The sequence below is a fragment of the Elgaria multicarinata genome, chromosome 17 (assembly GCF_023053635.1).
Source record: "Elgaria multicarinata webbii isolate HBS135686 ecotype San Diego chromosome 17, rElgMul1.1.pri, whole genome shotgun sequence".
NCBI lineage: Eukaryota > Metazoa > Chordata > Lepidosauria > Squamata > Anguidae > Elgaria > Elgaria multicarinata.
Window position 1 is genome coordinate 19,071,054 of NC_086187.1, and position 13,412 is coordinate 19,084,465.

Consider the following 13,412-nt stretch of genomic DNA (forward strand, 5'->3'; position numbering starts at 1 on the left):
TCCCATGCTTTTAGCCCCACTTTCCTGAGTCGGGTAAATATTTATCTCTTTATTACATTTCTATACAGCCCAATGTCCAAAGCTGTCTGGGCAGTTCACAAAAATTTAAACCATCTTCTGTGGGTTTCAAAAATAGCAGCTTTGAGGGAGGTAAGGTTTTGGATTTGTTTGGTTTTTTAAAAAAAACCAAATAAAACACGTTCCTCAACATGGGGAGAAGGGTTAAATCTCACCTCCCCCAATGTTGCTGCTCCGATTACAATTGGGGAGGGGGGGATGGAAGCACAGCTGCTTTTAAATAATAATAGATGTGTCAGGAAATCTGATCGCAAACCTCCCCCCATGCTTGCTAATAATAAAGAGTTAGATCCAAATTTAGAGTAGACCCATTGAAACCAGTAGGACTTAGGTTAGTAATGCTTAACTTAATTTCAATGGTTCTATTTATTTAATGAATGGATGATATTTAGGAATTGTTTATACGAAAGAAAACTCTAAGTGATGTACAGAGGACAAGATTCACTTCCTGGGGGGATCTACACTACTGCTTTAAAGCGCTTTATAACAGTTTTGACAACTGTTGGGGCTCAGGACACACTGCATATACAGGTTTCAAAATGTTTTCAAAGTGCTTTAAAGTGCTTTAAAAGCAGTAGTGTAGATTCCCCCCCCCCCCCCCCCCCCGTCAAGGCCTGTTGAAATAGGTATGTTTTAGTAGGTGTTGCAAAACTTACTAATCATTTGTTGTGGTAGGATGTTCCAGAGAGAGTGGGATGGACCGAAACTCTAATCTTGAGTATCACCAGGTGGGTATCTCTTGATGATCTGATTTCAAATGGTTAAACCTGGATCCAACCCAATGTTTATTAGCAAAGAAATGGCAATCATTATGAGAGCTTATATACCAGGGCTTATATACTGCAAGAATTCCAGGGTGTGTGCAGTGTATCTCTGTGCCCAGACATATTGGATACCGGTGCTCTGTGGGGATCAGAGTGGTCAGGCCACCCAGTTTCAAAGGTAGAAGCAGATCTCACTTGTCTAAAGGACATGGCTCTTCAGCCACAATCCAATACAGAGTTAGGTATGCTTAAGTCCATTGAAGCCAATAGTACTAAGGGCAGTTTAACTTTGAGTTGAACCGTGGCTTTGGCCAATCCTATGCATGTTTATTTAAAAATAAAGGCAAAACTAGACATTATGAGAAAAATGCATGGGGTTGCTAACTCCATATTTCCTTCATAGTCCTTATGTGAAGATAGATAGCACTTGTTGAGGAAATCATGGTTTTACTGTGCTTAAACCTTCTTCCCAACCCAGCAATTCTTCATTTCAAATGCTGCCCAGGCAGGTTACAAACATAGGGATGTGCCATATCAGAGTTCATCCATTTAGCCTGCTACTGACTACAGCAGCCTTTTCCAACCTTGTGTTCTCCAGGTGTTTTGGACTTCAGCTCCTATCATCTCCAGTCAGCATGAACCTCGGACCTTCTGCAGATGCACTTCCACTGAGCAAGGGTCCTCCCCATTCTTTCATTCCCAAAATAAAATGGTTCTTTCCCACAGGCAGGCTCTGAAACCAGAAGTGAGCCAAGCTGGAGTTGGGGGGCGATATCTTGGGGAGGGGGTCATTTTCAAGGGAGAATCAGTATGTTCAGGAAGAGTTAAGAACTGCTCCCTCCCCCTGTTCCTCCTATGTACATACCCCCTCCTTCCTGTTTGCTCGGACAATGCATCGTTCTACTGTACTTCGTCCCAGGTAAGTCTGCATAGGTTTGCAGTTTGAATATGGCAATTTTATACCCTGCAATTTGTGTAGAAGGATCTAAAAATAAACTGGATAAACAGTCCACAGCTTAAATGTCACATGGCAATTAGCTTTGTATGCACCAGTGTTATGGGTGTGTAATTTCAAGATGCCCATTGAAAGAAAGGGGGTGTTGCTACGGTTAGATATATTTTTAGAATTCTTACAACTCTGTGGCTTTGCAGTTGCTAGACTTGGCAATCTAAAATACCAGTCATTGGTCAGTCATCCTACACCATTGGTTGCAAACGGGTCTGATGTAGGTTTCTGGTCACTTGTGGAAGAGCAGTGCAGTATAGATAGGATTGTTTTTAAAAAGAAGACATACCTTTGCTCTAAGAATGCTGATCACGCCTCATCCTACACTACTGCTTTAAAACGGTTTAAAATCGTTGGGGCCAGGACACACTCCATATACAGTTTTCAAATTGTTTTCAAAGTGTCATATCCTGCTTAGTGTAGAACTGGCCAGTGTATACCTGTGTCTGTGCTACTTCAGGCTGCATGGGGGTGGGGGGCTGCTCCAAAATATTGGAGGTGGAGTAACCTATAGAATCCTTACCATATAGAAAATTAGATACCAAGTTGGTAGGGTGACCATATGAAAAGGAGGACAGGGCTCCTGTATCTTTAACAGTTGTATTGAAAAGGGAATTTTAGCACGTGTCATTTGTATATATAGAGAGAAACTGGTGAAATTCCGTCTTCATCACCACAGTTAAAGCTGCAAGAGCTATACTAGAGTGACCAGATTTAAATCAGGGCAGGGCACCTGCAGCTTTAACTGGTGTGATGATGAGGAAATTTCACCAGGTTCTCCATATATACAAATGACACCTGCTGAAATTCCCTTTTCAATACAACTGTTAAAGATACAGGAGTCCTGTCCTCCTTTTCATGTGGTCACCCTAATACCAAGGGAAAAAGCTAGATTTTTTCTCCCTAACGTCTAATTTTGTACTTATAAAGGTTTCATTTTGGTATGGAGGAGCAGCTCCCCACCTGCAGTCTGAAGAAACCAATTTACTTCCTCAGTGAGGCCTACATTTTAAAATAAAATGTCTCAAAAGCAACAATATAGTACTGAGCAGGAGCACCGGCCCTACCATTAGGCAGAGTGGGGTGGCAGATTTGGAGGTGGGTGGGGAGAGGCGAGTGTTGAGAAGGTGTTGAAGGTCAGAGCTGTATCTGTTTTACACAGCCTGCCTTGTGCCCCCTAAGGAACCAAGCAGTCCTCAGGTGCAATCATATTTCGGGTGACTGTATGGAAAGGAGGACCAGGCTCCTGTATCTTTAACAGTTGTACAGAAAGGGAGAATTTCAGCAAGTGTCATTTGTATGCATGCAGCACCTGGTGAAATTCCCTCTTCATCACAACAGTTAAAGCTGCAGGAGCCCTGCCCTCTTTTGTATCTGGTCAAGACTTTAGCGGCTCCTAGTCACAGAGCTTGTTTGAGTCTCAACATCAGTTGCTGGGGAGCATGAGCCAGAGTTTTATTTCCCTCATGTCCTGCTTGTGCACTTTACTGGTCGGCCACTGTGGGAAAGGCCTTTGGCTCATTCTGTGTTTTATTTATTTATTTAAAAGATTTGTATCCCGCCCTATATCAAGAAATACTTTTGTAAGCTGCCATGAGAGCCTTTTTTGGCTGGCGGCATAAAAATCCTTAAATATATATATATATATATATATATATATATATAATTAGGATCTCAAGGCGGTGTTATGGTAAACACAGCCATTTAGACACTAAATAGTATTTAACTCTTTTAATAAATAAATGAGCAACTCCCACTATTTTTGAGCGAGATGTTCCCTCAAGGAAGATGAGGGAAGAATGTTCATTTGGGCCCTCAACGCCTCAGAGAACCAGAAGCCCCGCCCTCCAACCGCTTTAGCCCCGCCTTACGCGCCTGCCCTCGTTTAAACCCCGTCTCCCAAACCCCGCCCCCTTATTGGAATAAACCCCGCCTTTAAAAAACAACACCCGCCCTCTTTTCCTCGAAGCCCCGCCCCTCGCTGTCTTGTCGTCGTCGTCTCTTCCTCAGGCTCCGCCCCGTCTGGGGCAAAGTGTGAAAGGCGCGCGGGGAGCTGAGGACGAGGACGTGAGCGTCCGCTTCCGGGTCGCGGGGCTGGTGCTGCTCGGGTTTTGCTTCCGGCGCCGTCCCGAGTCGGGGGCGCGGGGGGGGGCGGCGAGCGAGCCCGCCCGCTCCTGTGCAGCGGCGACCTGAGGAGAACGGCGGCGGGGCGTGGGGAGGAGGAGGAAGAGGAGGAGGAGGAGCCGCGCCGCGCGCCCAGGAGCCGGGAGCCGAGCGGGAGAGCCGTGCCATGGAGCCGCGGCTGTGAGGAGCCCCCGGCCCGGGCCCCGCCTGTGGGAAACCGGGCCGAGGCCGGAGCCGGAGGACATGGACAAACTGACCATCATCTCAGGATGCCTCTTTCTGGCCGCCGACATCTTCGCTATCGCCAGCCTGGCGAACCCGGACTGGATCAACACCGGCGAGTCCGCGGGTGGGTGAACGCCGGGAAGAAGGCAGGCAGGCAGGACGGCCGGACGGGACCGAGGGCTGGGAAGGGAGGAGGAGGTGGAGAAGGACGGCAGGCAGGCAGGGAGGAAAGCCTGCCTGCCTGCCTGGGGAGCAGAGGCCAAGGGCTGATGGTTCTGGAGAGGCAGGGGACAGATCCGGTTTTCTAAGATGCTGGCTGGCCATGGCGGGTATCAGGGTGCTGTACTACGTGGACCTTGGTCTGGTTAGGGCATCAGAAGAGCCCTGCTGGGTCAGACCAAAGCTGGACAAGCATCTGTCAGGGATGCTTTAGGGTGGATTCCTGCACTGAGCAGCGGGTTGGACTCGATGGCCTTAGAGGCCCCTTCCAACTCTGCTATTCTATGATTCTATGATATGATTCCCTCTGGTCCAGCACTCTGCTCACACAGTGACCAACACGCTGTTCACCAGGAACCCGCAAGCAGGATAGGAATGCAAAAGCACCCGCCTGCCCATGTTCCCCAGCAACTGCTGTATATAGGCTTACTGCGTCCGGTACTGGTTCTCTTTTTGGAACAGCGGAAGAACAGGGGGATAAGTGCAGCGGGACAAAACGAGGGTGGGTGGGGGGTGGGTGAATTCCAGCTGGCCGGATGCAGCTCTCGAAAGTGGTCGCCTTCTAGGAAACAAGGTGTGGAGATTTGGCCTGAACTGGTTGGGTGGTTTATATGTTTAGGGAAAGGGGGAGAATAGGGAGGCAAGTTAAGTGGAAGGAAGCAGGAGGGGGGGGCACTTCAAGAGTTTGGCTGCTGAGAAAATTAGGGTGCTGGGTTAGATGGACCTACTCCAATTGAGGGGGGTTTGTATTTAGGTCAGAGTTAAAAAATACAGGAGGCCGAGTGCAGAAGGAAGAAGAAGGGTGGTGTGTTCCAGCGCTCTCCACGCAGTTGCAGCTGTGAAAATCAGTGTGCTGGACTTGATGGACCTTTGGCCCGATTATGTTTTGGAAACAGGAAGAAGCACAGGAGGTCAAGTGTAATGGGGAGCAACGCCAAGGTGGGTGGATCCAGCTGGCCAAGCCCAGCTCTTCAATTTCAGCTGAGGTTCATCTTCTCTGGGATGTTTCCTATGCTTGTGTACCAATTAACTGTCTTGTACAATGGGGCTTTTGTTAGGTGTCCTGAGCACGCCTGTGCCAAGGTGGGATATTAAATCTAGCAAAATCTAGGGAGGATCTGAGTTTAAAGAGTAGTGGGGAGAGTGAGCTGATCAGACCACCATTGGAACCTCCAAATGCTGTAGGCTGCTGAATAGCAGAGGCTTGGGGTAATTGTCTTCATGCCCTGTTCATGAGGCTCTCAGTGGCATCTGCTTGGTCACTGTCGGGAACAGGATGGACCATTGGTCAGATCCAGCAGAGTTCATGTTTGAGAACAGATGAAGACCCAAAGACATTTTTCGCTCTATTTGTCCTCCATCCCACAAAGTTGCTAAACTAGGTGAAGGGAACTTGTGGCCTTCCACATATAGTTTGACATCAACTCCCATCAACCCTAGCCAGCCCCATCAATGGTCAGAAAGGATAGGAGTTGTAATCCAACATCTGGATGACCACAGGTTTGCCACCCTGACACTAAACCAGGGATGGGCAGATTTTAGGCATGCGGAATATACTTTGATATTTCCTGGCAGAGGGCAGGGGAGGCTGAGACCTTCTAGATGTTGTTGGACTACAGTTCCCATCACAGCCAGCCTGTCCAGTGGTGATAGGGGTAGTAGTTCATCAACACCTGGAGGGATACCTACCACTGTTCTAGTTTAATCCTCTGTCTAAGGAATTAAAGATGGAACCGTTGTGATAATAATTTTCTCTAGCTATTCGCTTAATCAGCATATGGGCTGCATTTAGCCACATCTGAAAAAATGTGTGCTTTGCAGATTAGCATGGGTGAACTTCCTGGAAGGATGCAGCACCAAGAGAAAGCCAGTATGAATCAAGAAAACATAATGTTACTTTGTTGGTTGTTAATGGGAAGAACTGTCTCATGATACTTTTGGAAGATGAATGTGCAGTCCCAAGCAAATACAAAAACGGTTAGCCTGGCAATTCGGATGGGAGGGCACTACAGATAAACAGGGAAAGAGAGACAGATGACCTATGCACTAATCGTGTTGGTGAGTGATGCATCGATTCTGTTTGCGTTTGCCATGCCGCTTCGTGAATAGGGAAGAGGAGGCTCCGTGAGTGAGTTGGCACACTTGGCCCATGCAGATGGTGGCTTATAAATAATTTTAAAAGAAGCATGGAAGGGAATTTGCAAGCTGGGGTCGCTCCAGGCGAAGAAGCAGTTGTTGCTTCGTCAGCCAAATGTGATCCAAGTCTTTCTTGGGATGGGGCAAGAGCAAGCAGAAATAGTGTGTTTGCATGAGCACAAGCTGCTCTTTTGCAACAAGACAGGCTTTCCTGCCCCCTGGTCTTTCCATATTGCAGCCCTCTGTGCCCTCCAAGCAGACTCCTTTTTTGTCTCGGAGGTGGAGCAAGGGGTCTGGCGGGCGAGGGCTCATTGCAGAGGCAGCTTGCGTGAGCAAATCTCAAGCCATTGTACCATGGACTGAAAGGGAATGATGAGGGCTGGAGCAACCTGGAGTTGGAGGTGTTAAAAGTCTCTGAATTACTTCTTGAAACCTAAGGGCTGTGTAACGTTATGGTTCCCAGAATGGGAGTAAGAGGAAAAAGGAAGGGAAATGCATTTGTTTGGGGCAGAAAGAGAATCTGAATACTGTACCTGAAAAGCAGGGGTCAGGAGCTGGATGCTTAATCACAAAAAGCAGTCTGCAAAGGCAGCTTTTTGATCAGTCAACATTTGGGTCACCTTTGGACAGGTATTTGACCCTGAAGTAAGAACGGATGTTTTGCCATCTCCTAACTGTATCAAGGTAGAGACTTTGTAGTTGTGGTGAGGGAGGCGGCTGAGGGAACTGGTGTGTGTTGTTTTGGTTCCACATCATGAAACTGAATGGGATCACTGTTTGGTTACACTGCAATGTCAGCATGGGTTTGGCTGGGGCTGGTGTTTGGCGTGTTGTTGTTTTCCTGATGCAACTGTAAATGGTAACTATTTTGTATGTGGGTGAGCCTGTCTGAAGCAAGAGTTTAAATTGCAATGCCAGAGGGTGCATCAACCAGAATAGATTTAATTAATGCCATGGAGTTCACCGCGTTGACATCCAGTGGAGTTTACCTGATATGGCAGGCAGGTTACAGTCCTCTGGGATATTCTATACCTCTTTTGTCGTTATTTCTGACATACTTAATTCTATGGCGGTGAATAGGAATATCTTTTTAGGGTGATGATATCGATGTTACTCCCCATAAAAAATGCAGGATATATTTTTTTTATTTCAAGTGGCAAGTGTAAATTATCCAACTGTATCACACTATTTATTCTCGTAATGCAATCGATTTTTATTAAATAATTCCATTTTAAATGCTAAGTTTGTTTGCAACCTAACCAGGACTGCTTTGGTGTATTGTGAGGCCTTCTTGCAACGGCATGTTTTGTGGAACTCCAAAGAGCTTTTCTGATTATTTGCCTAATCAAAATTGGAGACAGCTAATTGCTGCAAATGCATGCCTGTTTTCTAAAATTTAAGAGGAAGGGTCCTTCCTTTGAAGAACCTACAATCTAACATTTGACACTGGGGAGACAACAGAGAGAGAAAAGGGAAATGTATCATGTTAAAAATGCCCATTTCCGGTGAAATTGAGGATACACAAAAAATCTTGGGAAAATCAGCTGATGGAAACATGGTATGTGTAATTGTTTTCTGTTCCAAACTGTTTTATATATAGGGTTTTTTTTTATCTTGAGACAGAGGCTGAGGTAGGTAAGCAACTACTGAAGTGAGAATTAACCAGGACATGATGTCTGTTGCCTTCCCAACTTTGTTCAAGAGTTCTCTCTACTTTGGAATGTAATAAAGTTTCTGTGGAAGGATCCATTTCACATGTGGTTTAGAAAACAAGGGATTTTGCCATTGTAGTTAAATCCTCCCACCCTGCGCCATCCCTGGGGTGATTTTTTTCCATATCTTCTCCACTTGATGTGTTAGTTCCATCAGGAGTCTGAATAAATGGAACAGAACACAAAGCAGCCTTCAATTCCTCAAAAGTGCCATGAAATCACAGAGATGTTGCAGCTGTATGAGAGAAATTCAAACATTTGGGTCCCGATTCCTGTCTTTTGATGATGGAGTTGCAAAACAAGACAGCAATGAGGCATTCACTGGAAACTGGAACATGTCTGGCCGCAGGCATATTAATTTAGAAGCTGGGTTGCACTTTTTTCTTAGAGCAGTAACGATGTCAGTGATATCATGTATTGGTGTAAAACCTTCTTGGCCCTCACAATAAACAGGCATTCCACTTTTCCTAAAGTTTAACACCTAAAGACTTCCTGGCCTATTTGCTCTTAAAGATATTCTCATTTAGTCTCATTTCATTAGTTACTTCTGGCTACTTCCTTCAAGGCCTGTCTGTGGTGACAGCCATTGTTTCTTACCTCTGGTGCTTTGCTGCTCACAAGGGTATAAGTCACAGTAAAAAGTAGGCAGCAGTTGTAGCGTTGCTTGACATTGCCAAATAACCAGCCATTCCGTTTTCTTGTAAAATAAATAAATAAATTGTTGGCTGGGTTAATTTTTGTGGAGGCTGCAGAAGTTGGATACCTTGTACACCTGTTTGTGTGAAAATTGACTCTGCGTCACTTCTGCTGCATCGAATTTTCCTGAGGTAGGCAGGGAGCACTTTCCAGCAACTGGAGTAGAGCCTTCCGACAGGGGTACGATTTCATTTTGTAGCGAGCTAAATGGGGCTACTTGCGGTGACATTGAGAGCACGCATAGAGTGCCCCAGAACCCTGCAAGCAAAAAAGGTGATGTCAAGTTGCCCTTGTCAGGTATAACACTATAGCAAGCGAGTTGGAGAGAGGGCTTAATGCATCACTGCTCCCCATACCTCCAGCAGCCAGTGGGCCTGTTCAGGTGACCACACTAAGTCACGGTTAAGCCGCTAACCCTTTTGCAGTAAATAGCAAGTTTAAACGGTGGCTATGTAGCCGCCATGGTTAGGAGTGGTTCACACGACATGCTAAGTCATGGTTCACGCAACATGCTAAGCCATAATTTTTAGCTCAAAGTGCTTAACCACAGTGGCTTAGTGTGTCTTCTGAACAGAGTCATTTCTAGAGTTCTGCCTGTGATGCCATCTAACCAGAGCAGTAGCAGCAGGTACACCTGGACAACTGGGGTGATAGCACTGAAGCCTGCTTTCTCCAACCTGGTACCATTCAGATGTTTTTAACTGCAACTCTCAAGTATTCCAGACCATTGGTCACGCTTCCTGGGGCTGATCAGAGCACTAATGTTGGGTAGTGGCTACTTTATTTTTCCATGGAAATTTTTTCATTTCGTAAGTTCATTAGGAACAATGAATGGATGCCAATTGCAAATACAATAGTAGGCAGGCTTGTCAGTTTCCCCAGAAACTGGTGTCTGCAGTCATGCTGCCTCCAGTCCAGTAGCACTGGTTTGTGCCTGATATCTGTAATTGAGAGGTCGTTTTGTTGCGCTACGCTCTCTTGCAAAGCTGGGGCCGCTCACTTGGCGGAAAGGTGCTAGATATAATTCAAACTATTTTACACGCAGTGTTTTATATCTCGAAACAGAGCCGTGTTTTATAAATTGTACAGAAGCTCTTAGCTTAATATATTGGCCTCCGGTGGCAGTATCTTAGGCACCGTTCAGATCCGGCCTACATTTTGCTGCATTTGAATGTCAGTGGGTCAATCTGCGGTCAATCTGCTTTTATTTCATATTTACTGTTGGCAGCTAAGGGAGAATTTAAAAAGTGCAATTCCCCCCACCCTTCTTCCGTTCTTCAGTGCTTTGGCAAAGTGTGGGATTTTCTCACCAGGTTATGGCAGAGCTAAACCAGAGGCCTTTCCTGGGATCCATTTATGAAGGTGGATGTGAGAGAAAGCAAGACAGACAGATTCATCCATCTCAAGTGGTACCCTGTTTACAAAATACCCACCCCAGAAAGGCTTGCTTGGCACCTACTTTGCTATCCTTTGGTGCCAGGCGAAGATCATTTCATTCTCCAATGACTTCTAACATGTTTAAACTTGGCAGAGAGCTTTGGCCATTAGGCAGTATCGAAATGGAATTAATTAATTGGCATTTTAATTGTTTCACTTGGCTGCTTTTAATTGCTGGTCTTATCGTTTCTTTATTTGTTTTTATTCTGAATTTGTATTTATTATCTAAGCTACCCAGGGACCTAATTGGCAGAAAAGTAGTCCGATACAATAAATAAAATGTTTACTAATTTTATGCTCCAGTGCAGTCGAATTCACAATTAAAACTACTGGACCCAATACACATTTCTTTTTTAAAATCTTCGCCATATTACTTTTCACAGAAACATACTTTTAGATTGCATCAAACCTTTTTTAAAAATAATGATCTTCCATTGAGATCAGATGTCCACTCAGTGTCAAGGCAAGTGTATGAAGTGTTCTTTTCATATGCTGAGAGGTCCTTTTGCTGTTAAGACTATTAAATCCTCATTTGGATTGAGCGGGTAGAAAGCTTCATTTCATCAAAATACTATTTGAATAGTCTAGTGATTTAGAAACATCCGTAGAAACGTAAGGTTTGCCAAATTTCAGCCTAATTCAAATTCGAACTGATATTTGACACCTCTTTAAGAGTTTTTAGCATTTAAAATATGAAGGATGATTAAGTGTAGCCAACACATCAAGTAACTGATATTGAATGGCTAACTCAGATAAGATATTTTAAGTATGGGAAATGGAAGATTAAATTTGCTTTCTTTATATGGTTTTAGAACAGTAGGCTCCAGGCTAGTGGGATCTACTTTGGTTTTTTTCTACAATCTAGAGATCTGGTTCAAAAGACATATACTTAGAATTAAAATGATCTACTGGTAGATCTCTCTGTAACATGCAGTATATCAGGAAGAATTTCTGACAGAAATCCACTCCTGGTTACCCTGGTAGACCTACAACTACTTTTTGCCCTCCCCTGCCATAAAATGTCTTCAATTAGAGCTTCTTCTTTTTTTAAAAAAAAAAGTTCTTTGTCATTTGGAGCCTCACAATAAAGAATTGTTCCTGTTTTTCTGATGGTAAACTTGTCAAGGTTTGCCATTGTATCTTTAACGTTTGTGTTGGTATCGCTCAGAGGAAAATCTAATTGAGATTTGTAAATGCGCCTAAATTTCCACCCTGCTGTACTAGTAAAGTGCTCTGAGCGGTTTATGTTTAAAGAATAATAATAAAAAAGACTTAAAATTCTGCAAGTAGCTTAAATGATGCATATTGTTGCAATAGAAAAGAACACCTTTGCTATTACTTCTGAATTATGCTGGGATCCTATCTCTAATTTTACCTGAAATTATTTAGGTTGCAATCCTATTTTTGGGGGGGGGCAGTTTGGGGTGGAGGCAGGGGCTGCACTAAGAACCAGTGGGACCCCCCCGCTAAATGTTTCTGTATAGACATGTATAGGATTGTACTGTAAATATATGGTTACAACGGCTGATAGGGTTTGCTATGCTAAGATACAGATAATGGAGACCTATTCCTGAGATTTCAGAATGGAAAGTAGAGACAGAGGAAGCTGCATTCTATTGACTCAGTCCATCTCATCCAGTATTGTTGGCCCTGAATCCTCCCTAGACTACCTGGAGTTGCCGGGGATTCAACCTGGGATGGTCACATGCAAAGCAGGAGCTCTACCATAAAGGTACAGCCCTCCCATAGGTAGAAGGTAGAATTCGAGAGTGTGGCCATGCCTTAAGCTATGCGGCAGGGCCTTGCTATTTACTGTTTTACTCTGTACAGCACCATGTACATTGATGGTGCTATATAAATAAATAAATAAATTAATAATAATAATAATAATAATAATAATAATAATAATAATGAGAATTAAGGAAGGAAACCAGCATTACGTTTATTTATTTTAAAGACTGGGATTTATTTGTTGGTGATGGACCAAATAAGGTGCACTCTTCAACAGATCTAGCTTGTTGTTCTATGAGGATATGTTTTGTATCGCTTGCAAAAGTTTTTGTTTTGCAATACATCTTGAAGTATAAAGATAAAATATGGAAACAATGGAAATTAAGCCTGTTGCGGTGAAGCTCACGTTGATCTCTTGGTTACAGACTGTAGGTCAACTATGTTTTTCAACAACAGCATCTAAGGCCTGTGATGTAACTTTTCATCATTGCCTCCGACAAGCCCGTTCATAAGTCACCGCTGCCTTTTTTAGAAGAAAGAGAATTACCTTTATCTATTCATTTGCATACATTGGAAAGCCGAGCCAGACTTTCACAGAAGACTACATTGTGTAATCTTCTCAAGAGCCAGTGTGGTGTAGTGGCTAAAGTGTTGGACTGGGAGTCGGGAGATTTGGGTTCTAGTCCCCACTTGGCCATGGAAGCTCACTGGGTGACTTTGGGCCAGTCACAGACTCAGCCCAATGGACCTCACAGGGTTGTTGTTGTGAGGATAAAATGGAAAGGAGGAGGTTTATGTTTGCCGCCTTGGGTTCCTTAGAGGAAAAATGGTGGGATGGAAATGCAATAAATGCAGTAAATTTATTTATTTATTTATTACATTTCTGTACCGCCCAATAGCCGGAGCTCTCTGGGCGGTTCACAAAAATTAAAAACATTCAAAGTATAAAACAACAGTATAAAACCATAACATAAAATACAATATAAAAGCTCAACCAGATAAAAACAGCAGCAATGCAAAATTACGAGTTTAAAACACCAAGTTAAAATTTATTTATATACTGTTAAAATGCTGGGAGAATAAAAAGGTCTTCACCTGGCGTCTAAAAGCATACAATGTAGGTGCCAAGCGAACCTCCTTAGGGAGCGCATTCCACAGCCAGGGTGCCAAAGCAGAGAAGGCCCTCCTCCTGGTAGCCACCTGCCTCACTTCCTTTGGCAGGGGCTTGCGGAGAAGGACCCCTGAGGATAACCTTAGCGTCGGGCAGGTACATATGGGAGGAGG

The 13,412-nt window shown here is 44.3% G+C and overlaps 1 protein-coding gene across 1 annotated transcript in view; it reads left to right on the plus strand.

Annotated features, from left to right (window-relative positions):
- The first annotated feature begins 4,029 nt into the window (after window positions 1-4,029).
- The window catches only part of MOSMO (modulator of smoothened), a 51,204-nt gene continuing 41,821 nt past the window's right edge, over window positions 4,030-13,412 (plus strand). Inside the window, exon 1 of the mRNA XM_063143104.1 lies at window positions 4,030-4,321. Coding sequence (XP_062999174.1) covers window positions 4,216-4,321 — 106 coding nt within the window. The 5' untranslated portion in view covers window positions 4,030-4,215. The remainder of the gene's footprint in view (window positions 4,322-13,412) is intronic.